This window comes from Epinephelus moara, chromosome 24, assembly GCF_006386435.1.
Source record: "Epinephelus moara isolate mb chromosome 24, YSFRI_EMoa_1.0, whole genome shotgun sequence".
Lineage (NCBI taxonomy): Eukaryota > Metazoa > Chordata > Actinopteri > Perciformes > Serranidae > Epinephelus > Epinephelus moara.
Window position 1 is genome coordinate 6,656,165 of NC_065529.1, and position 23,821 is coordinate 6,679,985.

The 23,821-nt window shown below is 41.8% G+C and overlaps 1 protein-coding gene across 4 annotated transcripts in view; it reads left to right on the forward strand.

The window, feature by feature from the left end:
* Positions 1-23,821, forward strand: part of sema3fb (sema domain, immunoglobulin domain (Ig), short basic domain, secreted, (semaphorin) 3Fb) — an 88,974-nt gene that overhangs the window by 58,422 nt on the left and 6,731 nt on the right. The window contains exons 6-18 of one of the 4 annotated variants that reach the window (XM_050039336.1): positions 698-787; positions 2,505-2,598; positions 5,974-6,093; positions 6,355-6,494; positions 7,661-7,775; positions 16,097-16,166; positions 16,292-16,436; positions 16,681-16,903; positions 18,000-18,088; positions 18,283-18,324; positions 20,032-20,189; positions 21,488-21,555; positions 21,846-21,979. In XM_050039336.1, coding sequence (XP_049895293.1) covers positions 698-787; positions 2,505-2,598; positions 5,974-6,093; positions 6,355-6,494; positions 7,661-7,775; positions 16,097-16,166; positions 16,292-16,436; positions 16,681-16,903; positions 18,000-18,088; positions 18,283-18,324; positions 20,032-20,189; positions 21,488-21,555; positions 21,846-21,979 — 1,488 coding nt within the window. Of the gene's footprint in view, positions 1-697; positions 788-2,504; positions 2,599-5,973; positions 6,094-6,354; positions 6,495-7,660; positions 7,776-16,096; positions 16,167-16,291; positions 16,437-16,680; positions 16,904-17,999; positions 18,089-18,282; positions 18,325-20,031; positions 20,190-21,471; positions 21,556-21,845; positions 21,980-23,821 lie in introns of all 4 variants that reach the window. The other 3 variants (XM_050039335.1, XM_050039338.1, XM_050039337.1) reach the window with 3 other exon arrangements.

The following is a 23,821-nucleotide window of genomic DNA, read 5'->3' on the forward strand; positions in this document are numbered from 1 at the left end:
TATATAGCTACATGTTCCAAAATGAATTAATCAATCTAATAAGGAAGATTCACCATCTGACATGACTGAATCAGTCTGTCCACTCGACCATGAAATATCTACAGGTTGTAGGCTACAAGGAACTAGCAACCTCTTGTGCTTCGAGCAACAGCTGTGTGGTGATGTGAATGTAATGGAAGGGGGGAGGGAGAGTGTGACATCTAGTGCCTAATGTTTAAACAGCACCTTCAGGGAAGCGTTCATGTCACTTTGAATTAAAGATCCAGAAAGACCATTTGATTACACCAATGCAGTGTATATTCTTTAGTTCTCCAGTGCTTTAAGTCGGAGTCTTGTAGCTTTTGTAAATGGTAATAGCCAAATGTTTTGCTTTGGCAAAGCTTTGAGAGCAATGTATGTAGCATACTGTGAGAGCCTTTATTGACTCAACCACATGATTGGGAACCATCTGGTCAAATAAAGCAACACACATTCCCTGTGTAATGGTGCACACACACACACACACACACACACACACACAGTATTTTCCTTATACACTTACATTATATTAACTTCAGTAGTATTGGTTTGGGGAGTTTTCTCACCGTGTCTTGAAGTCAGGACAGATTCAAGAGATGCAAGTGGAGCTCAGGAGGGTCCTTGATCCTTCCTCATCAGTGGCGTAACATCCAGACTGTGTTGCTGTTTCCTGTTTTAGACATCCCTGTATCTGCAGATGGCCCAGGCCAGAGGAAGGGCTAGCCGCGCAGCTGAACCCAGCGCGGTGCACGACACACTTGGACTAAAGGTGCGATGTGGGCTCCTGTCTGCACCGCAGCCCTGCAAACCACCTGGGCTCGTGGTCACCAGCAGCATGCTCCCTCTGTTTTGTGACTGAGCACATTTTGTCAACCCCATCTTTAACTTGGCCATCACTTGTTCATCTCCGTAACATTTGGCATGCATCTTTTACAATCCGTGCAAGTTTTGTCTAATGTGGAACTGCATTTAATGTCACCTCATTTTGTTTCACCCGTGTTTCACTCACATTTTCTTTGTGTAAGCCTCATTGTCTGAGCACCCTTTCATCTCCGTCATTGTCCATTTGTGCTTTGCATTTGTGCTAAATGTCATATTTTGCATGGAAGCTGGGTTATCAAGTGGAAATGGCTTCTCAGGCTGCTAAAGAATTCTGTTGACTTTTGCTAGGCTTAAATTCAATTAAAGAGGCTTTCACCGCTGTTCAGTGCATGGCATATTCATATTTTATTCAGCATATATTTAGCAGCGCCTATGAACAACAGATAACCGAATCATTCATCCGGCTTATCTGAGGCGATGCAGGATGTCCCACCCATCAGCCCTTCACCGCACCGAGCCCTCCACCTTCTGTAGGAATGTGGTGCAGTCTCTCCCACAGAGGCGGCGGGACTAGTCAGCATCTGACCCACTCCCACAGCAGGCTCTGTTAGCCCAGAGCAAACACCAGCCATCTGTAGCCAACTAGCTGTGAAGCAAAGGAAATAAAAAAGCCACATACTTGAACATGTCTCCACTGTTTGAGCTCTCCAAGCACTTTAAAACACAGAGAGGGACTCTTGTAGGACATAAAGGCTTTAGGTGAAGTGGGACACTTTGAAAATGTTGCAAGTTTTTCTAGTCATTTTTTTATCTGCTGCAACTTTTGTGAAGGGTCATATTTTACAGCGGGGTTGTAAAAACATGTTCAGGGTAGTTTCCCTCTGGTACACATAAATGTTTGTGACCTTTTTTTTTTTTTTACACATCAACATCTGGCATGGCTGGGAGTGAGCTGCCAGCACCTCCTCATTTGCACGAGTGGTGATTTTAATCAAAGATGAGTAGGGAATTGCACAAGGGTGATCCAGTGAAGTGAGTTTGGCACAGTGCCGTATTCTCTGCCCTGCTTTAGCGCTGATGCACAATGACAGAGATGTCTCCATCTCTGCACCCGTTGGGAGTGAACAAATGGGGATTGGACATGCTCTGGTCTGTGAGGCGGGGCTGCAGGACATGTCATCACATGCCACCGATTCATTTCCCCCCACTCTCATACGCAAATTCCTGCCAATCACCTCTCAGTGCTTGCGTGCAGGGATGCCACGAGCGGTGAGCATCAGTCATCCAGCCTCCATCCCAGGTTTGTTTTCACTGTGCTGGATTACAGGTGTCAGCAGTAGGCCTGCACAGCCACAGGCACCGAGAAGCTGAGAGATATTTGGCATGCAGCTTATTATGTCGAGAGAAGCAGCCCACGACACATTGTTTTCCACAGTAAAGTGGCATAGAGGTGGATTAGAAATTCCTTGCTTTCCCCGCATGTATTTTTCTGTATGAACGCACACTCATTATTCTAATACTTCATCCCCCATCAGGCCGTGTAGGTCCCACAGGAGTCAGTGGGAGCACATTCTCTGCCTCATTTTCCCTGCACAAGGGAATCACAGTGACAAGATGAAGAGCACTGAATTTATTGCTGTCTCTGTATGATTTTTCCATTCTAGGAAGAAATCTTCCATTTGGAGCCGGGTAAAGTGGAATCTGGGAAAGGAAAGTGCTCCTACGACCCGAAGCTCAACAGCGTGTCAGCTTTGATCAGTGAGTATCATCTGGGTTTGGTCACATGAGGGCGTAGGCGCGGGCACAGTCAGGCCCAGTGGTCTTTATAGCAACGGCAGTGTCATCCCATATGGATTCTTCATCTTTTGTCTCCTGTTTCTTTATATGGCCATCCCTCCGCTCACAATTTATGTTTATGGCAATGTTTTTTAACAGAAAATATTTATCGTCTGCCATTGAAGAGGAAGTCAAGAAGTCAGGCCGAGTGTCCTTTACATTCTGTGCCTCTTTCCCACAGTGAGCTGCTGGGTTTAATCAGCCTAATCATTGTATGCTCGAGAATATTTCCTTGTTAGGGTAGAGATGGGCTCAATAATATGTGCCTATTAATATGTGAACCTCTCACTGGGGAATTAGTGGTCTCCAATCAAAACACTAAGGACATGTTGGGAAAGCTATTTAGTGCTTTTATCACCATTTGAAAAGTAAAATGATCTTTATTCCCATATGAACCAGGGCTCACACAGTCTTACTTCCCACTGAGCCTGAAGTAGCCTATTTGAAGTCCAGTCACCAGAAGAAAATGTACATTTCTGCAAACCACAAATACGTCACATTTGCACATCTCATATGTCTCACACCAGTGTTTCTAAAGTATCGTAGTATATGAACTGACTTTGTCATTGGGAGGTGGAGGGGATGGCAGATGGCGTGACACATAGGTGAGGCCTTTGCAAAGCTGTAGACCACTGTTTCAGACCAACAAACAACAAAGCCAATTGTGTTTTAATGAGTTTCCAGTTACTTTTTAAGTGTCAAATAAGGTTGTTTTGTTGCTGTTTCTCCAACAAGGATACTGCATTTTCTGCTGGGATAGTGCTACGAAAAGCCTGTGTTTGTTTTTTACCGAGACATTGCTGCATTGCCTGCTGGAATAGTGCCCCTAAAACCTTTTTTTTTAAGCCAAAACATGACCTTTCCTAACTATAACCAGATGGTTTTTGTGCCCTAACCTAACCATAAAATTCACCACAGCATTTTTGAAACGTAAACAAATTTTACGTTTCAAAAATGTTTCACTGTATTGATTAAATAAGAACATACAAATGTAACAAATCTGTGGTTTGCGGGCATGTACAATGCCATTTTTTTTCTGCCGATTTGGTTGGTATTTGCATGTTTTAGTCAAACAATAGATATAATGAATAAATACTGTACATTAATTAAATAATTAATTAATAATTTACACTTGGAGAATAAGTGCCAAGAAGTATTGAAGCAACTCTGGAGACTTATAGTGGTCCAACACCTTACAAAGGCATTGGACCAAAATATTGAAAACAAATGACATCTACTGGTCATCTAATTTTCTTAAGTGAAGAAGTGTACCCCACTTTTAAATTTGCTATCTATCTGTGCTGATGCAGTAAATTCACATGTACCAAGGCTTATCATCTTAGCTTATCATCTGTTGTAGCATTCATGAAGGCAGTGTCCTCTGTCCCTTTACCCAAGGTCATGCAGTCAGGTCGAGATCACACAGTTGCCACCAGTGAAAGGCGATCTTCTGTCTGTGGGGTGAGACAGCGGGTGTAAATCACTTGCACTACTTTCCCACATTAGCACAGTGCCAGCTGACCAGTATGGAACCAGTACTGTCATCCAAGATGGATTTATCTCCCACTTCCACCAGTTTGCATCATACAAGGGACACTGTAGTTAGTGTTGATAAGGATTAAGAATCTTGCACCACAACAACAGATTTACCATTGCCCACTGGCTGCTCCACTCTCCACCACATTAGACATCCCGTCATCCGCGGACATTTTAATGATATATCATCAATCTCCATAAAGCGCTGATGAGGACCATGACATTGGATATAATGATGGTAGGACAGTGTTTTTTGTTTCCTCTGCTCTACCTCCTGCTGTCTGCTCACTCCATCTCCAAGAGCTCTGACAGTCACACCTGCTCTCCAGTGGGGCCCTTACAGCAGCTGGAGGACCAACACCTTTCCTTCCTGTGGCTTAACAAGGCTGTTGTATACATTTGTCAGTCTGCACACATGGATGTGCTCATACTTTATGTCTTTATGGAGTGCGTGCGAAGGCTGTTTTAGAAAGTTTGGGCAATGTTTTCGGTAATGCTTCATTTTATGTGTCCCTTAACTTCTCAGTGGTTTCCTCTGAAGTAACTCTGAGACTACATAGGCCTACATATATATTTATTTTTTTATTATACTTTTTAGCTTTTAAGGAAAAAAATAAAATAAAATATTAATAAATATAAATTTGCTACTCTTCCAATATATATATACATGGATGTATATAGATACATAGATGTATTCGAAGAGTTGCGAAGACTAGTGGTAAGTCTGCCCCTTGAGTGCTGCAGGAATGGAGACACAGAAATGAGTTAGCATTTTTGCACTTACAGTTCCTTATTTCAAACTCAGTGGGTGTTTTTAATGTGTTTTTGGGTAGATGCCAGAAATAAGGTCTGTGGGTTAACACAAGGTCAAGAGATTTTTTTGTTCTACAACATTGTTACTTACTTACTTAAGACCCCAGCCTGAATTTTAGGCTTCAACACGTCTTAAAAATGTGATTGCTAGCAAGTGGCTAAATGAGACGTCATCAAGCCAGCACAGCTTCTTAACAGTCTTGTTGTGGTTACAACGCAGGTAATGTCATGTGTCCACTGAGTAGTTCATTTACAGCCTAACATTAGCTTTTTACCCCTAGCGACTGCATTTAGGCTTCAAAAATCATAAACGGGGGTGTTCATTTGTGAATATTTTCTTGCTGAACAAAATGTGTAAATATCATAAACATTTGCTTTCAACTGCTTCTGCAACAATCCAAAATCCAATGAAAAAATCCCATAGGCTTTTTGACGCTGCAGCAAGGGCAACACTAACCTCCACGTCACCTCACAGAAAAACTCTATTGTAAACTACATTATGTACAATGCTAGAATATAAAGCTTAACAGGCATAACAAATAGCCCAAGGGTGACAAGGCTTGGCTAATAATCAATGGAATGCTGTTTTTTTTCTTCTTCTGTAAATTAGACTATTAAAAGTACATCATCCTTTGCAGAAAGCTTTCTAACAAATTACAGTTACGTCATCAGTTCCTTTCTCATAACTTTTTAGAAACTATTGGGGGGTTGACTACTAGCATCTTGAGTGGCAGTATCATCCTTATCACTTTGTGTCGAAATGAGATAATTGTGTAGATGATAACTTTGTTGAGCTGAGCTTCTGTATTGTGGAATAAAGAGTCCTCAGATGTTGGCTTCTAAATATAAATTTTGAAATAAAAGCCTTGGTGTGTTGTGCCAAGGGCGGTGCTGGAATGTCACAGTCAAGGAATTTCACTAAACTGAGCTGTTTTCTCTCTTTCTCAGATGGTGAACTGTACGCTGGGGTCTATGTTGACTTTATGGGAACAGACTCTGCCATTTTCCGTACTTTGGGAACAAAGACTGCCATGCGAACAGATCAGTACAACTCCAGATGGTTAAACGGTAAATGTCCTATTTAGCCTATAAATGATACATCAGGCTTTCATCCAGCTTGTGAAGCCTTCCTGCATGGTTTTTCAATATACGACGAAAAAACAGGGTTCCAAATGTACGGCTGAAATGAAAAGATTTTGGTGTTAACGTGTTTAGAGTCCCTCAACAAGTGATAAACAGGAAACGCTGATAGTTTTGAAAAGATTTCAGCCAGATGCTTTCCCAAATTCGTTCTCTGCCTAAACATCTCACCGCCTCTTCTCCCCACAGACCCCACTTTCATCCATGTACACCTCATCCCCGACAGCGCAGAGAGAAATGACGACAAGCTGTATTTCTTCTTTCGGGAGAAATCCTCCGAGATGGGCCAGAGTCCTGTGACCCAGTCCCGTATAGGACGCATCTGCCTGGTGTGTACACAGCGAGAAGCATGTTTGTTTTTGGGTGTAAACATAATGAAAAGAAAACCTGCATCGATATGGAAAACAGGCTGGAGGCTCCTGAGGCAATCCAGTATTTGGCCAACGCTGACGTGCTGGAATCCACATGTGTCTTTAACCTTCCTGTCTACAATGCTTCCCTCTGTCTGGGAGGTCGCCCTCTGACTTCTGACCCTGTGATCTTCTGACCTCTTCTCCCTGGTAGTCCTAAAACACTTGAAGCTTTTAGTGTACATGGCAGCAAAGAAAAAAACCTTTCTTTTAGAGTCCGTCTCACTTAAAGTAGACTTCCTCCACAAAAGCGTTTGTGCCCTAGAAATACAAAGTGAGCCAAGCAACAAAACAAATAACAACAAAAGTCTCTGGAGAGCTCATGAGGCAACTTTTGGTGTTTATGCAGTGTGAGTGTGAGTGTACACATTCCCTTATGGTTTTGCGTGCATATATGAGTGTTACAGTGGGGTGTGTGAGCACGGGTGTAAGTGAGAAAATGTGCCGTACGTGTGCTCGTCGCCTCAGCTGTTCACCTTTTGTAATTATTTGAGGAGGTCAGGTGCTGACCCGGCACACAAACACTCGTCCCCCTCTCAGCAGCCTCCAGAGACCCGGTCCCGTCATTCTTACTTGCCACACATCTGGATACTCTTACTGCCACTCTCTGCACCCTGCATACCACCAAAAATACACTCTGCCACATACTGTAGTCACACTGGAAATTAGAAAAACACTTCAACTCCCAAAATGGGATTCATCAGAAGTACATGAGGAATCAGAAGCTTACATCCACCCTTTAAAATGAAATATTAAAATATACATGCTTTCTCATCAGCTTTCGCTAAAGATGCTGATTATGGAGGAATTTAAAGCACATACTGGTCTCAGCTCTTTCTTACTGGGATAGATCCTGGCCTCGCTCCACCACAGATGGAAGAGTCTAAATAGGAGGAGACAGTGTTTACCATCTCACCACTCCCCACCCCTTCCTTTTAGCTTCCTGGCTTTGCAAACCAACATGTACTGTATAGTGTGTGTGGGTGGCTCCACCTGGGTTTGTTTTCATTAGGAAGACAGAGGAGGATGTGAGTTTGAGCGAGTGATGGGGAAACTGTTTCCTGTCTCCACCCTCTCCAATACAGAACGATGATGGAGGCCACTGCTGTCTGGTTAACAAGTGGAGCACCTTCCTGAAGGCCAGGCTCATCTGCTCAGTGCCCGGCGCCGACGGCATGGAGACGCACTTTGATGAGCTGCGTAAGTACAAAAATCTTCGCACCTGCACATGGAGATAACGCTGTGGTCTCTTTCAATATTTTCAATTGGCCTGGGGATCTGTAGATTAATTGGTGTGGTTGGGGGGTGTTGTAGATATTTCGTTGTCAATCACATATGCTGTCAGCCCTGTGATGCCTTTTCCTTTTGCTTCACTGCTCTTTTGCCAGATTACATCTAACACATCTAGCCTTAAACCTACTGACTATTGCTACTATTAGATAATCTGCAGATTATTTTCTCTATTAACTGAGTAATCATTTGGTCTTTAAAATGTTAAATTGCTAGTTTTATCTGACCAACACCTACAATATTTAGGAAGGCATCATATTTTTGCAAGTAAAACATTTAAATAGATTTAAATAGAAGGTTTCTACTTGAATATTTTTACATGCTTTAATTGCTGAAAAACACTTTAGTTTCCTCATACTATCTGTGCTCCAACATCTGTGTTCACCCTTTGTTTGAGAAGACGATGTTTAGCACATTTCTCTTTATTTCTCTCTGGTCTCTGCATCATTACTGGCAGCCGGGTAATGACAGTAACGAACAATAGCGGCGTTTATTTACTGTGAAAAATGATCAATACAAGCTTCTGAACACAACTGGACATGTTCCAGCAGGAATATCATCCAAAATTAGGGAGCCCAGCTGAAATTGGGTGAGACAGGTCCCTGGACAGGTCGCCAGACCATCACAGGGCTGACACATAGAGACAGACACCTACGGCCAATTTAGAGTTCCCCTGGGAGAACATGGAAGCTCCACACAGAGGCGCTCCCCCACCCCAGGGTTTGAACCGGGAACTCTCTTCCTGTGAGGCAACAATTCTAACCACTACACCACCGAGCCGCCCACTTTGGTTACTTACTGAAAGACAAAATACTGAAAAGCAGCAAGTCTCTTTTAAATATTAAAACATTTTGTCAATCTGTGACATGTTATAGCAAAATTTGTTTTAACACTGAAATACTACTTTTTGTAGTATAACACTACTTAGTTTTTATTTTATTTCATTATTAGTCAAGTACTTTTGTCACAGCCTGTTTGAAAGAAATCTCTTCTTTGGCAGTTAATCATTTTGACAGTAGGTATTGAATGGCAAAGAAAAAATACAAAAAATGACATGGATTTATTTCAGACATATTCATTTTCAGGTTCTTGTCATGTATGATAACATATAAAATATTAAGTAGAGAATAGTCTACTGCAGGGTCTGTTTCCACTGCAGCACCTGCCAGGAGTGTGCTTGTGCAAACACGCGCACACACAGACACACACACAGACACACACACACACACACACACACACACACACACCAGCTCTCAGTCCTTGGCCCATATAGCAGCCCACTCCCATCACCTGGCCTGTACTGCATACTGTAATGAAAATGACACTCATAATCCCACCACTGTAGTTGTCTTTCAAGATGTCTTAAACAAAAGTGTCTGTTTTTTGTGTGTGTAAAGGGGGTGGCCCGATGGTGGGCAGATCAGATCACCAAGCAGGAATGTCTGTGAGTTTGAGACTATTAGCCTCTCCAGGGGAAGCTCTTTCCCTTTCTGTCTCACTGGTTTAAAATAGAGCCAAATAGTGATAGGGGACTGATGCGTGAGACAACTGTTGCTCTTGAACTAATCTCAAGAATGAAAAAAGCCATGCCTGTTGAATCTGATGATCGTTTTTTGTCTCTTTATCTCCCTGACACTCATTTTATCTCAACCTGCCTGCAGTTCTAAAAGCACTGCTTTGTTTTTACAGGTGACATTTATTTTATCCTTCTTTGAACAACTAAAAGAGTGACACACACTTGAAAACTCTGTGGCCTTTTCGTGTGTGCAGCCACTTCACCAGAATGATGTGAGAGCTGTTCTGAGTGTTAATGGGCCCACTTTGCCTTTACAAATGAGGGTTCTGTCTTTACTGGTCAGGTCAGTGTTGACATGGGCGTACAGCGTAGAGTGGTTCTGTGACAGAGTTGGAGAGTCGTCAGTGTTTGGCGCTGGTGATGATTTTACGGATATTGCTTGAGTATGGCTGTAAATGTGTAGTGGAACAGGCTAGTGAATGACCGAGAACAGGCATGACAGGGTAGACATGCCCATAGAGAAGACTACATGTCAGTTTGCAGGGCAGCCATCCCTGCCAAGGACTCCTAGAGGGGACAGTAAATTGGATATGACTGAGTTTCATGTTAATGGCTTCACATGTCTCGCTGAAGACTTTGTGTTTACAGCGGGAAGTGGAAGATTTTAGGATTTCTCAAGGGCAAATTTGTCTTTAACTATTACACATTAAATGCACATTGGATTTAGGTCATTAAAGGACTAGTTGAACATTTCGAGAACCACACATAGCAGTCTTCCCATTCTTGAATAGAGTAAGATAAGAAGGTACCACTTTCATGACTGTACACTCAATATAAAGCTACAGCCAGGAGACAATTATCCTATCTTAGCGTAGCTTACCTTAGCTTAAAAGAAAGACTGGAGCCAGAGGAAACACCTGGCCAGTCCAAATTAACAAGATCAACCTACCAGCATGTCTAAAGCTCAATAATTGCCATGTTATACTGTATAGCCTATGTTTAAAAATTACAAGAGTTGCCAGGATTCCAGTTCCAAGAAATATTCCTGCACATGAGCTCTCACACTTGTTGAACTTTAAGGTGTTGAAAAGCAGATGTATTGCCTTTGGACAGGGCAAAGTTAGCTATTTTACTCTGTTTCCAGTATGTTAAGCTAAGCTAACTGGCTGTCGACTGTAGCTTCCTATTACCGAACAGATATGGTGTCAAAAAGGACTAAGTAGACATTGAAAAATAAATAAATAAAAAACGCTCAGCACTGTCTTGCTGAGAGTTAGATAACAAGATTTGTAGCACTGTCATGACTTTACAGACAATATGAAGCTACAGCCTACTCGCTGTCTTGCTGAAAGTTAGAAGATTTTGAAGTCTCTTGTGACTTTGTGTTCAGTATGAATCTACTGCCAGGAGACAGTTAGCTTAGCTTAGCTTAGCTTAGCATTAAGACTGGAACCAGGGGAAAGAGCTGGCCAGGTCAAAGCATGTCTAAAGCTCTCTAATTAGTATGTTATATTGCATTTGGTTTGTTTAAACTGTCCAAAAACCAGTATTCCAGCGCTAGTTGTTACCCGGTTTCCACTATTTATGCTAAGCTAAGCTAATTGGCTCTAGGTTCGTAATTACTTTACAGATATGAGGGTAGTATTAAAAAAGACTAGTTGGATGTTTTGAGAAATTATTCGCTGTCTAGCTGAAAGTTAGAAAATTGATAAGACTCTTGTGACTTTGTGTTCAATATAAATGTAATGCCAGCAGACAGTTAGCTTAGCTTAGCTTAGCATAAAGACTGAAGTCAGGGGAAAACGCTGGCCAAATTCAACAAAATCATCCTGCAGCACCTCTAAAGCTCACTAAGTATTATGGTATACTGTAGCTAGGCTAGCTATTTTACCCTGTTTCTAGTACTTATGCTAAGCTAAGCTAACTGGCCGCTGGCTGTAGCTTCATAATTGCCATACAGATTTTAAGGGTTATATCAACCTTCTCATCAAACTCTTGCCAAGAAAGCCTATATGCATGTTTCCCCAAAATGTTTAAAGCCAGGATAAGTTAGGAAAACGCAGTTAGCCATGCTTGAGTAAGCAGATTCTTAAACTTTTTCCCTTTCTTTAAGAGTTTTAATAAAACCACTCTACAGGCACTGAGAAGTTTGTTGAAATATCAAGACCAGCTGTGTTCTTGGTGTAGTGGTCTTGTGTAGAAAGACATTATGGCAAAGCACGCCTGAGACCTGGGGAGTTTTTACAGTTGGAATATGCAGCACTTATTGGCTCTACCTGACATCTTGGACCTAAATGACCCACAGTGATTGAAAACACAGTGCTAAAATGATTTTTTACTCAATAACATACAGAAATAGGAAGGAGCTCCTGCATCTTAGATGTGGAGCACTTTAAAACAAGTCTATACTAGAGATAAAATGGCTGAGCAAGAGCAAAAGAGGGACAGAAGGGGAGACACTTCGAGGAATGGACAGCAGACTTTAAAAAAGACAAAACAACCCAAGTAGAAAATAAAATATTTTTTTAAGAAATGGGATGTACAGCGGCTGAGATTTTATTGCCATACAATTATAGAAAAAGAGGTTGTGGGATATGGATCCTTTCAGAGCTGTTAACACCACATGATATCCCCTGGAGCTAAATCATCATTGCCCTGTCAGGGTAGCTTTTATTGCAAATCATATAGTGCCTATTTTTCCATGATTTCCTTAAGGCGTGATCTGTTTTGAGCGACTGTATGCCGTCCATGATAGCCCTATCTTGGCCTCAGAGGCGTCTTGTCTGTATACGCAGAGTGACCCGTTCTTGCGTGCAAAATGCTCTTTTCTACAGCACAACAGCTGTATGTCATGACAAGGATCATCTGTTGTGTGACACCCATGGCAGCCCGTCGTGCTGCGTCCATGCTAACCCATGACCGTTCCACTACTCCGGCTGTGGCAGCTGTGGAAGATGGCACGGTGGTGTGTGTGAGTGTGTGTGTATGGGTGTGACTTTGGGGGATTCGGTACTGAGAAATAAGGACAATGTGCCTGCTATCTCTCAGCTTTATCCTTTTCTCCAGGAATGAGCTCACGGCTGTAGACAGTCCCCAGAGGAAGGCTTGACTGTACAGACTCACTAATGTGGACAGGACCAGAGCCCAGCAGTTCAGATTCAAACACAATGCTTACCCTGTCCATGTATCATTCTGTCTGCATAGCAGCCTGACAGCTAATTTCTCATGCTGGTCTATACGGGACTGGCAGTGCATAAATCTGAATTAGTATACTTTTTCTTTTTGCATCGATCAGTTCACCTTCTGTTTCCACACTTTCCAACCACTAATAGTCATATTTTTAGCTTGATCCTTCCATCTCTCGCTTGTTGACTCTCTCACTAATCACGTCTTTAGTCCACGGTCATTCCCCTGCGCAACTAGGTTGGATGCACATTCCCCGTTTTGTGCCGAAGGCCCTTGTCCTATTGTTGGCAGTGTACATGCCTCCTGGGACTTGTATTTAGGTCAGGTACAGGACAGCAGTGAGACTTATCACCTATCACATGTTTAGCTCATCTTTATTTGTTGCTATGGACCTTTCAGATCAGCAAAAGGATTATGTGTATCAGGAAGTGTCCTATGTCAGAGCTCTGTAGGACAGAGTTTGTGAACGTTTGTGATTTAGAGACCTCCAGAATTGGCTTATGAGTACATGATGCAGTTCTTTTTCGGGAAAGAAGAGATATTTCCTTTCCCTCGAAATAGACGACATGAACTATGGACGCAGGAAGAGGAGAATCCCTGCTCATTGTTTTTAAATGTCCTGTCTCCTTAGAGCAGTCTCAGGTGGTTCAGCAATCACGTAGTTCCAGTCTAGACTGTAGAGAACCAGACTGTTTGATTTCTCAGCTCTGCTGTTAAATAGCACTTCTCTGTGTCTGACTCTTGGATTTGATTGCTTTGTTGAGGTTAGGTGATAAAGCCTCTCAAGATTCAGTTATGATGTATTATCTTGTCAATAAAACCTTCACCTTCTGTGTCCTTCCTGAGGCCATCATTCAGTTTTCTGTTGCACAAAGTCGATTGCTGTGATTTTACACCTACTGTTTCCGTCGGCAGGATATGAGAATGGCAGGAGGGCTGTTTGGATAGAGGAGACTCACTTTTTTGCCTTTTGTTATTTCTATCAGACTGATAGTCTGTTAGTCTGCTTCTAGCAAAGAATGTATAAAAGAAGGATGTAACCTTTGGGTCTCGAAAGTGAAGCCAATACTAAAGCACCGTAACCCTGCATTCTTTCTAATAGCCAGCAGGGGGCAACTCCATTGATTACAGAAAGAGGTCTGATTGTACTTAAGTCCATGAGGAAATAACCTGACTTGTTACTGTCCCAACCACTAAATTCAAGTCTTCTTAAATAAGCAGAATTTTCATTTTAAAAATTTTCGTTCCATTTAAAGTGAAATAGACAATAAACCAGGGAATGCTTTTGTGCGTGGCTACTTTGTGATTGACTAATGGCTATCAAAGAAAGGTATCTTCATACAACAGTTCTTATAACACTTAACGAATCAGTGAATTAGCACCTTTAACATAAAGTTACGCACATTAAGTAATGTCACTTTGCTTAGGTTTAGGAAAGTAAAGTTAAAGAGTTTAGGTTTAGGAAAAGAAACATTGTTGAATGTTACATACTTGACATAAAGTAATGTATTGTACTGTACATTACGTAACAACATACCTTAAATTAATTAAAAGTTCACTTGGTTTTACACGGGACACAAACACCGGTCTGCTGGGGAAGGTGTTTGATATTCACCACTCCAACCTTTCTCCTTACGCAGACTTTCGCTCTTTATGCTACTAACTCCTACATGCCTGTCAGCCATAGACTGTGAAGACTGTATAGACTGTAAGCACATTCTGTGCAGAGTTTGCATTTTCTCTCTGTGTCATTGTGGGTTTTCTCCAGGTACCCCAGCTTTATCCCACAATCCAAAGACATGGAGGTTAGGTTAACTGGTGACTCTTAAATTGGCTGTAAGTGTGAATGTGAGCTCCAATGGTTTTCGGTCTCTATGTGTCAACCCTGTGATAGTCTGGCAACCTGTTCAGGGTGTACCCCACCTCTTGCCCAAAATCAGCTGGGATAGGCTCTAGCCCCCACTCGGCCACCAACAGAATAAACAGTCATGGGAAAAAAATGAATGAATGTACTTAAGTTTCTAACCAAATACTTGCAAAATTAATGAAATTCCCATGAGCCTCAGCTGTGGTTAGTGCTAATTAACAAATATTAGTATGCTAACACGCAAAATTAAAATGTTTAACACAGTAAACATTGTACTTTTTAAACAGCATAGTAACATTGCCATTATGAGCATGTTAGCGTGCTGACATTAGCATTTAGCTCAAAGCACCACTGTACCAGAGCTTAGATTCTCTGCCTGAGCCCGAGCCCAACCCGACCCGGCCCGCGGGCACAAGCCGGGTCGGGCCGGGAGCCCCCCTCCCTCTGACGGGCCCAGGCCGGGCCCGGTCAGATATGACTTTTTTTTTTTTTTAAAGCTATGATTTGATAATGTTATAGGCTATGTATTGTAGCGACCCTGCAGTAAATGTTCTGTTATAATGTCTATGTTCTGTGAGTTAATGGCATGTTTGGAATTGAATGAGGTGCGGGGTGCGAGTGTGACAGGGATGAGGAGGGCTGTGTGAGTGCGCGTGCTGGTGTGTGTATGAGCGAGCTGGAGGAGAGAGCAGGAGTGCACAGATGGAGTTACAGCTAAGTTGTTGTTTCTTGGTTGTTTTGGCGTGGTTACGGCCAACAGTAACCTGTACTGTTCAGTAATAAACGGTGGTTTAATTGCCGAATAACTGCGTCATCCTTTACACACGTCCTGGCAGACGCTACAGTATTATAAAAAATAAAATTAAACCACACTTTGTATGACACATAAAGTTACAACAAACTTAGTTACAATGTTGCAACATTGTGCGCGCACAGCCCTTCACCACCTGGATCCTAAAATAAACACCTGTTTTATTACATAATCATGCTTCCGTGTTGCGCCATTCATTAAGATCTTATGTTTCTGTCATTCAAATAACAAGAATTGTGGTTTAATACTCTTAATTATAACAGCCAACTTACTGAAAAATGTCGGGTTTAAATCGGGCTCGCGCCCATAATTACAGTTAATTGGACAGGCCGGGCCGGTCCCGGACATAACGTGCACGGGCTTGGGCCGGGTCGGGCTGGATTTTTTGGGCCCAATCTAAGCTCTACACTGTACTCAAGTATAGCCTAACAGAGTTAGATCTTGTCATGAACTATTGTGGCCAAGCTGAAGGCAATAAATAAACCACATTCACATTAAATAAGCAACACAAAAATTCTCACATGAACCCTTGACCTTTTCTCCTTTGATTCAATTATGACTTCAAGGGATTCTCACAGAACATCAAGACACAACACAAGATCCCACTTTGCTCATTATCTAAATCCAATAGTGAGTTCCATGTGTTTTCAACAAAAATGAAGCTTCAGCTTCTTTGTAAGGGCATCACTCCTTTCAAGGGTTAGTAACCTAAATGTCCCTCTGGCTTAGAGAGGCTGGATTGACTAAGAAGCTGTGTAAATATTAGTAAAGAAGCGTTTGTGCTGTGGAGCGTGATGTTTCCTTCAACCATTATGTTTGCACTGATGTGATTTATTTTTATTCTCTTACAGGAGACGTTTACATACAGCCAACACAAGACACAAAAAATCCTGTGATATATGGCGTCTTCTCTGTGTCTGGGTTAGTGCACGCTAACACCTGTAATAGGCTCTGTTTTAAGATAGATTTTCCAAGTTGTTGATATTTTCATTATTTTGCAAGATACATTTTCCTGACCCCTCTCTTTCTTTACTTTCTACTTAAAGCTCTGTCTTCAAAGGCTCAGCAGTGTGTGTCTACTCCATGGCTGACATCCGCATGGTCTTCAACGGACCCTTCGCCCACAAGGAGGGTCCCAATTACCAGTGGGTGGCCTACACTGGGAAGATCCCCTACCCTCGACCCGGCACGGTAAGTTTCAAATCCACACTGACCCCACACATGAATCCCACAGCAAGCTGGCATAACAGCTCCTCTCTGACTCAGACCTCAAATAGAAACCATGTGAACAAGATGCAGGCATCAGCATAACCAAACTCAGAATGCTACTGCAAGACAGGCTCCAAAATATGCTTCTTTTTATGTGATTATGTCAATTATATTTTATGGGTTTTGACCTGAGCTCAGAATGTTAATGCCTGTGTTTGTCTTTCAGTGCCCTGGAGGTACGTTCACCCCTAACATGAAGTCCACTAAGGACTATCCAGATGAAGTGATTAACTTCATGAGGAATCACCCTGCCATGTACAATGCTGTGTACCCGGTACACAAGCGCCCCCTGGTGGTTCGGACCAATGTGGACTATGAGTTCACCACCATCACTGTGGACCAGGTGACAGCTGCAGACGGCAACTATGAGGTGCTCTTCTTAGGAACCGGTGAGTGTTTTGTAATGTGTTTGATTTAGTTTGATTGAAAGAGGGAAGGAGCCAAATCTCTGCTTTTTGTCTGCTTCTGAAATCATCATTACTTTTTAAGTGACTTAACATGTACATGATGTCAGTCTGAACCCATGAACCCCTTTAAACAGAGTCAGAATGGTGAATGACAGTGTCAGTGAGATGCTGAATAATGGAGAAAAAAAATCCCCCCATGGAAATAAATCCCATGTAAGTGGAGGGCTTGTCTCCCTGCAGTCATTTATCATTAAGAGAAAAGCATTCTTGCCTTTTGTGCTTGAGTGAAAATTTAACCAATCAAAAGGTTTGTACCTCACTCTTTTCACATGAAGTAAACAACAGGAGATTTGTACCTGGAGGGCAGGGGTGGATCAACAGCAGGAGGCAGAGAAAATAAATAGTGGGTAGGAAGAAGAGAAGGAAGGGGGGTACAGTTAGGACATCCATCACCTTAATCTCGCCCACCAGTGTAAGACTGTCTGTCTGCATGCCTTGAACCTTTAATAAGGCCCCATGTATAACAGCAGCAGCCACCACACAGGACGCAGCCCTCACATATCGTATATGACGCCTCTTTACTGGCTTCTTTGTTAGACTAATGGGTTTGTGTGCGATGGCGGGCCACTGTGGAGGAATGTGTGTCCTTTCAGCTGCTGTCAGAGGCCGCCATTCAGCAATGCACTGGGGCTCAATGCAGAAGTCATAATAAATCTCAGGTATCCTGCTCACAGGAATGCCTAACTCTTAACAGAAATCAAACATGCCAGGGGAATGTCTTATATGGCATCTAGATGAATAGGTTAAGGCTACAGGGGAGCTAAGGATGACAGAGGAGGTTTGTCATGGTGGCAGCAGTGAGTACACTAAGTGAAACGGAGCTTCACGTCATTGAGGAGAGTTTAAGTGAAGAGAGCCACGAGTCAGAGGTGAGGAGTACAGTGGAGCCTGTTGATATGAGGATTATCCCTGGTTGGAGGCTGCTGAGAGAATAAAATGGGAATCCCAAGGGACTGTTGACAGGCGGAGGGATGTGAGGTTGCAGGTATGACAGGTGTGTGTGTGTTGTGGTCCGCAGACAAGGGAACAGTTCAGAAGGTCATCGTTCTGCCCAGAGATGACCTGCAGACTGAGGAGCTGGTCCTTGAGGAGGTAGAGGTTTTCAAGGTGAGCTTTCATTTTCTCTTCTTCTACTATATTCATCTAACTTTCTTTGCACTTTCATATTTGTTCTCCCACCCACACCTTGTCACTTTGTCATAAGTTTATTGTTCTTTGTTACTTGTTTTTTTTTCTTCATTTTTTCCATCTGCTAGAGAGATAACAAACTGTATCTTCAATGTATTCTTTTCTCTATCAAGGTCCCTACTCCAATTACATCCATGAAGATCTCATCCAAAAGGGTAAGCAAGTCTGTGCAACTGATTTGTTTGATCTTTGCTCACATAAAAAGAAAAGAAACCATCTTACAAAGAAAGGGAATGAAATTAATGCAATTTCAAAGGTTATAAGCCACACATATACAGTTGTTCTTCACTGCTGCTTCCCTTCATAACTCATACGAAAGCTGTAAATCTAAGGAAGACATTGACGAGAGAAAAAAGGACACTAAAAGTTTAGAGTTGTCTTTCACTGTGAATAAAGTACTTGGCCTCTTCTAAATGCTATGACATCACTTCACAGAGAGTTTGTGTTACACACAGCCTGCCAGACTGACGAATTTTTAACAGCTGATCATAAAAAGATGATGGCAACCGGATAGACATGAGCTCAATATTCTCCCAGATCGTCCAGAGCCTGCTGCAGTTTTAGCACAGTGCAGGATTGGGTTTTACACTCATCGCATTACATCTGTCTGGGTTTGTAAGGCAAATAATGGCCAAGAAGATCTGCATCATATAAGCCACTGAAAACCTTTTAGGGTTCACAATAGGGGTGGGCATTATATTGATCATGCTCACTGTATTGCGGCTTGTTCCCAGTGGGATGTATAAAGACACAATATAAAATATATACAGTCACAAAAAGAAAAAAAAAGACTCACAAACATGAAGCATCACACACACTCCTCCTCCCATCCAGACCACTATTTCCCGGTTGAGGTGTGTTTTCTATCTTCAGGACTCCAGACCACTACCATTTAGTCACATTTTGCGACCATGGAGCACCTGTAGGACTTGCAAACATTATTAATAAATGACCTGGAGAGCTGTTAGTCCGCTCACATTGAATAAATCCTCATCTTTAATGGTGCTGCTGTAATGGTGTAACTTTCCGCTAACAGCTAACAGCTAACCGCTAACCGCTAACGGTTGACCGGAAGCTTCAAATTTGCAGCAAAAGTTTTAACACTTCCTGCCCAAGACGAACTGGGTTCTTCAGAATAAAAACACCAGTGGTTTTGCTTTGATTTATTTTATTATAACAATACTTTATTTAACTTCATTGTAGCAGTACTTTATTAAGTTTATTGTAATCTTTTTTCATTTAACTTGATTATAACAGTACTTAACTATATTGTAATTTATTAACTTAACTTTTGCCTTTATTATTATGAGTAGTTTATTTAGTATTTTAGTAGTTTAGAAGAGATTTCAAAATATCGAGATAAATATCGTGTATTGCAATATAGCCTTAAAATATCGGAATATTTTTAATAAACCATATTGCTCATCTCCAACTCACAATTTTGGATAGAAAATTCAGTTACCCAGGCTTAATTGCTCATTGCTGGTATCCCAGATGTTCAGGTCTGAATCTCATGTCTTGAATATTTGTGTCTGAATGTGATCAAGCCAACCAGATTTTTTATGTGGACTTACATTTTGAGATCCAAATTGAGCTTATTGAATTAAAGTTATTTGAAGCTTTTCAGTACTGGACACTTGAATTTGTTAACCCTAAAATTCATATGTAGAATTGAAATAAAGCCTTTCGACTTGAAATTGACTGTAGAAAGTTTTAATAATGTCCGTCATTGCCTTTGATTTGGCTCTGCTTGTTGCAGCTATCCTAAAAACCTCAGGATGTTTTCTCTTTCCCTTATTTTAAAATCAATGTCGTCTAGCGTTGTGTATAATACGATTTTCCATCCTCTTCTCTCTCAACAGCAACAGCTGTATGTGTCATCTGTGATAGGGCTGACCCAGTTGGCTCTCCACCGGTGCGACGTGTACGGTGAGGCCTGTGCTGACTGCTGTCTGGCCAGAGACCCTTACTGTGCCTGGGATGGCAAGTCCTGCTCCAGGTACTCTGCCTCGCAGAAGAGGTGAGCACCAAAAGCAGTGTTAGCATGCACTACACTAACTCCTAACTGACTCAGTTGGTGTGTTGGATAATGCTTTAGACTGCCTGAATGGCTGACTGGCTGTTTTAATGGCATTGTAATGTATTTTGATATTCTTCATAGTCTTTGGGTAAACTGTGGTTAACTACTAAATACTACTAACTGATACTAATAAATCATATACTTGTGGTATTATTAGTATAACCAGTAATTGATGTAAATTCACATACTTGTAAGAATGTAATGGGGTGATGGTTTGTGGTTAGATCCATTTGATTCTGATATTTTAAAGGGTAGCTTTGATATTTTTCAATGTGGACCCTTTTTCCCCATGTTTTTGCATCTAAGCGACTAACAGGAACTGCTGTTTTGGAAATTGATCTGGTATTGAGCGAGAAGCCTGCAGCCATCAGAGGTGAAACAGGCTGCAATGTAAACACTCAGGGCAATATACATTGTCAGTTTACATCCACTAAAAGTGCTTCTTTTTGCCACTAATAGGCTCAGATTGTTATTCTAAGTGTCTGACAGCATTAGGGAAAGGACTCTACAGAGATAAATCTTTTAGTTAGTCCTTTTTATTTAATCAGTAATGGCCCCAAAATTGCCAGCGTCAGACCTCATTTAAATTAACAGTAGTTTCATCATTGTAAAAAACACTTTTTTTAATGTTGACAGAAACAAAATAAAACTCACTAAAGCTGTTGTGGTTAGTCTATCTACTGTGCCAGCGATTACCAAATCAAGTTTGGTTGAAATAAACCCTTAATTCAACTTTAATTAGATGTGAAAATATGCTGGCTCTGTACACGCTAATTAGCTGTTTTGTAAAAGTGAGTCTGGTGGGTGTAGTTATGGCAAATTTGGGGCTGTTTCTGGTGAAGCAAAAAGGATCTTACTCTTCAGTAGAAAGGTCTGTCTCTACAGGGTTCCTTTCCTAATGTTGTTAAACATTTAGAATAGTAATGTGATCCTGTCAGCGGCAAAACAAGCACTTACAGTGGAAGGAAATTGACAGGGCACAAATGCTTGTGGTTACATTGCAGCCTCTGTCGGCACTGCAGGCTGCAGCCCTTTTGCTTAGCACTGGACCAGTTTCAAAAATGTTCATTTCCATTAGTCACTTTCACACACAAACATGCGAAAATAGGGTCCAAGTTGAAAAATACTTAAGTTACCCTTTAATGGCTTTATGTATTGTTGAATGGCTTTGAATGGCTTGCGGTTGCTTTATGATTTTTTTCTCTCCTTATTCGGCAATACTGGTCTGACCCCTTTAGACGTAGCCGGAGGCAGGACGTCAAGTACGGGAACCCCATTCGCCAGTGCCGAGGCTTCAACTCTAACAGTAAGATGCCTGTTATTTACCTTCCTGAGTTTTATTTTCTGCTTCTATTTGGTTATTAATGAACTCAGAAGGATGAAAACAATGACACATCTCATTATTGCTGCTCAAACAGTTCAAGGTTTCATAGCTATGGGCTGTATGACTGCATTCTGGCAGCTTTATGGTAATCTGTGACAGCCATATTGCTAAAAGGACTTTGATTTGCCACAGCTGAGATTTTGGTTGTAAGGAGTTCATGGTAATGAGTGTTTTGGTTGCCATGGAAATCCCCCTCTCTCTATGCCCTGCAGCCAATAAGAACACTCTGGAGATGGTGCAGTACGGGGTGGAGGGAAGCAGTACCTTCCTGGAGTGTCAGGCCCGCTCTCCACATGCTGTTATCAAATGGCATCTGCAGAGAGATAACAGTGATCGCAGAAAAGAGGTGAGCTGCCACATCGTGTATTTCTCAAAGATGATGGTAATATAAGCGTAATGGTACTTGTGGGTAGTTTACTAACATTCATATTTATCCAATATAAAGCACAATACAAACTTCCTGACGTATTGAATTGGCTAGAACTTTACTGACATGGGTTAGTTGTAGATGAGCATTTCCACAGATGAACATGAAAAATTTCTTTTGGACATATTCATATGGAGGTGGGCCCCTGTATTTCATTTCAGTTTGTTACTTTGTTGTCAAGGAGAGATGGAAATTTATATGCAGTATGACACATTTGAAAAATTACTCCGGCATAATTCTTTTTCCGATTATCTGTTAACACGATTAAATGATTCAGGCTCTGATTGAATGATGCCTGATTTCTCACACAGACCTCCGACTGTCCTCAGGCCCAAGGGAAGGACACATAAAGGGGAGCTGTGAAAAAGTCCTCTGCTATGATATATAACCCTGAGGCACTAGTTAAAGTTTTATTGTGGAGCTATGTAGTGTTGCTGTCTCTCTTTTATTGACTATTCTGTTGGATGGTCTCTATTCCCACAGGCAGAGCCGACTTTGCTGCTGCCTCGCACTTCTGACTCTGAGCTAAAAATGAATAAATAAATGTGTTGTTATCACCTGATCAGATTCATGGGTGTGGGATCTGTTTAGGTGATGACACCTAAACAATAAGACTACTGGCTAAAAATATGGAGGTGTAGATCATTTAAATTAGATTCATTCAGCCAGGTTTATCCAAAATAACTTTGTTTTCACCTGATGTTGCACAGCTGTTATCTTTATCTCATGATTTGATAATAAAACCAGGCACTAGTCACCATGACAGTATTAACCCCTTTTCACCAAATTAGCTTGGATTCTTGAACCAGTTTTGTTCAGGATTCTTGGAACCTTGGTGCTATTTAGTGAACCAGCCTGCATTTCCACCAGTTTTGAGCTGAGCCATTGTAATCAAGCATGCGTCATTAATGAAGGGCGTATGCGCAATTCACAACGGAAGTAAACAATAGGAAGCTAGAAGGCGGGTGGGATGGATTACCTGGGAGCTGATTACCTTTTTGTCCTGTTATTACAGATATTTGTTTGTATCCAAAAAACAAGCATGACACACCCACTGAGGTCAAGGAAAACCTGCTATTTTTGCTTTAAGCGCAACTTTTCAGGTTCTGAACCAATTTACTTGTGGTCAAAATGCTCTGCTTCTGGTTCAGGCACCTAGGGAGCCCAAGACAACTTCAATAGCTTTTTGATCTGCTAGCGTAGACATGTTCAGATCCTCCTCCCATTATTTACACAACCCCAAGAAAATCCTACACTATAACCCATTTCATTTGTGACTGGTATTTCCCCCCAAAGCCACTGCTCAGTTTCCACTATTGATTTCCACCCAGATTGTTAGCAGTAGGGATGTCAACAATTTATTGTTAACGGTTAACTGCTGAGAATATTTTTGACCAGTTATGCATGAAAGTCTCTGAGTCAAATTTGCCACTCTTCGTTTTAGTAATGGTACTAGCACTATGCTGATTAACTGCCCATTGGTCGGGTTGAGCTAGCTAGCGGCACCGCTTCTTCGATGATTACTGCTGGTAAGCATTGTTGTGGAAACATTGTGCCCCCCCTCTGGTCTCCCCTACAGTCCAGTGCAACCTGATCTCACAGAAATACATGAAATGACCACGACCTATTAACACCGCATTCCGTGGTGGCAGCACGTAATGGGTTGAAATTACGTGCTGCCACCACGAAAACAATGCCAATGTAAAGTCAATTAGGATCCTCTCCCGTGGTGGACACACGGATTCCCTGATTCAATCACGT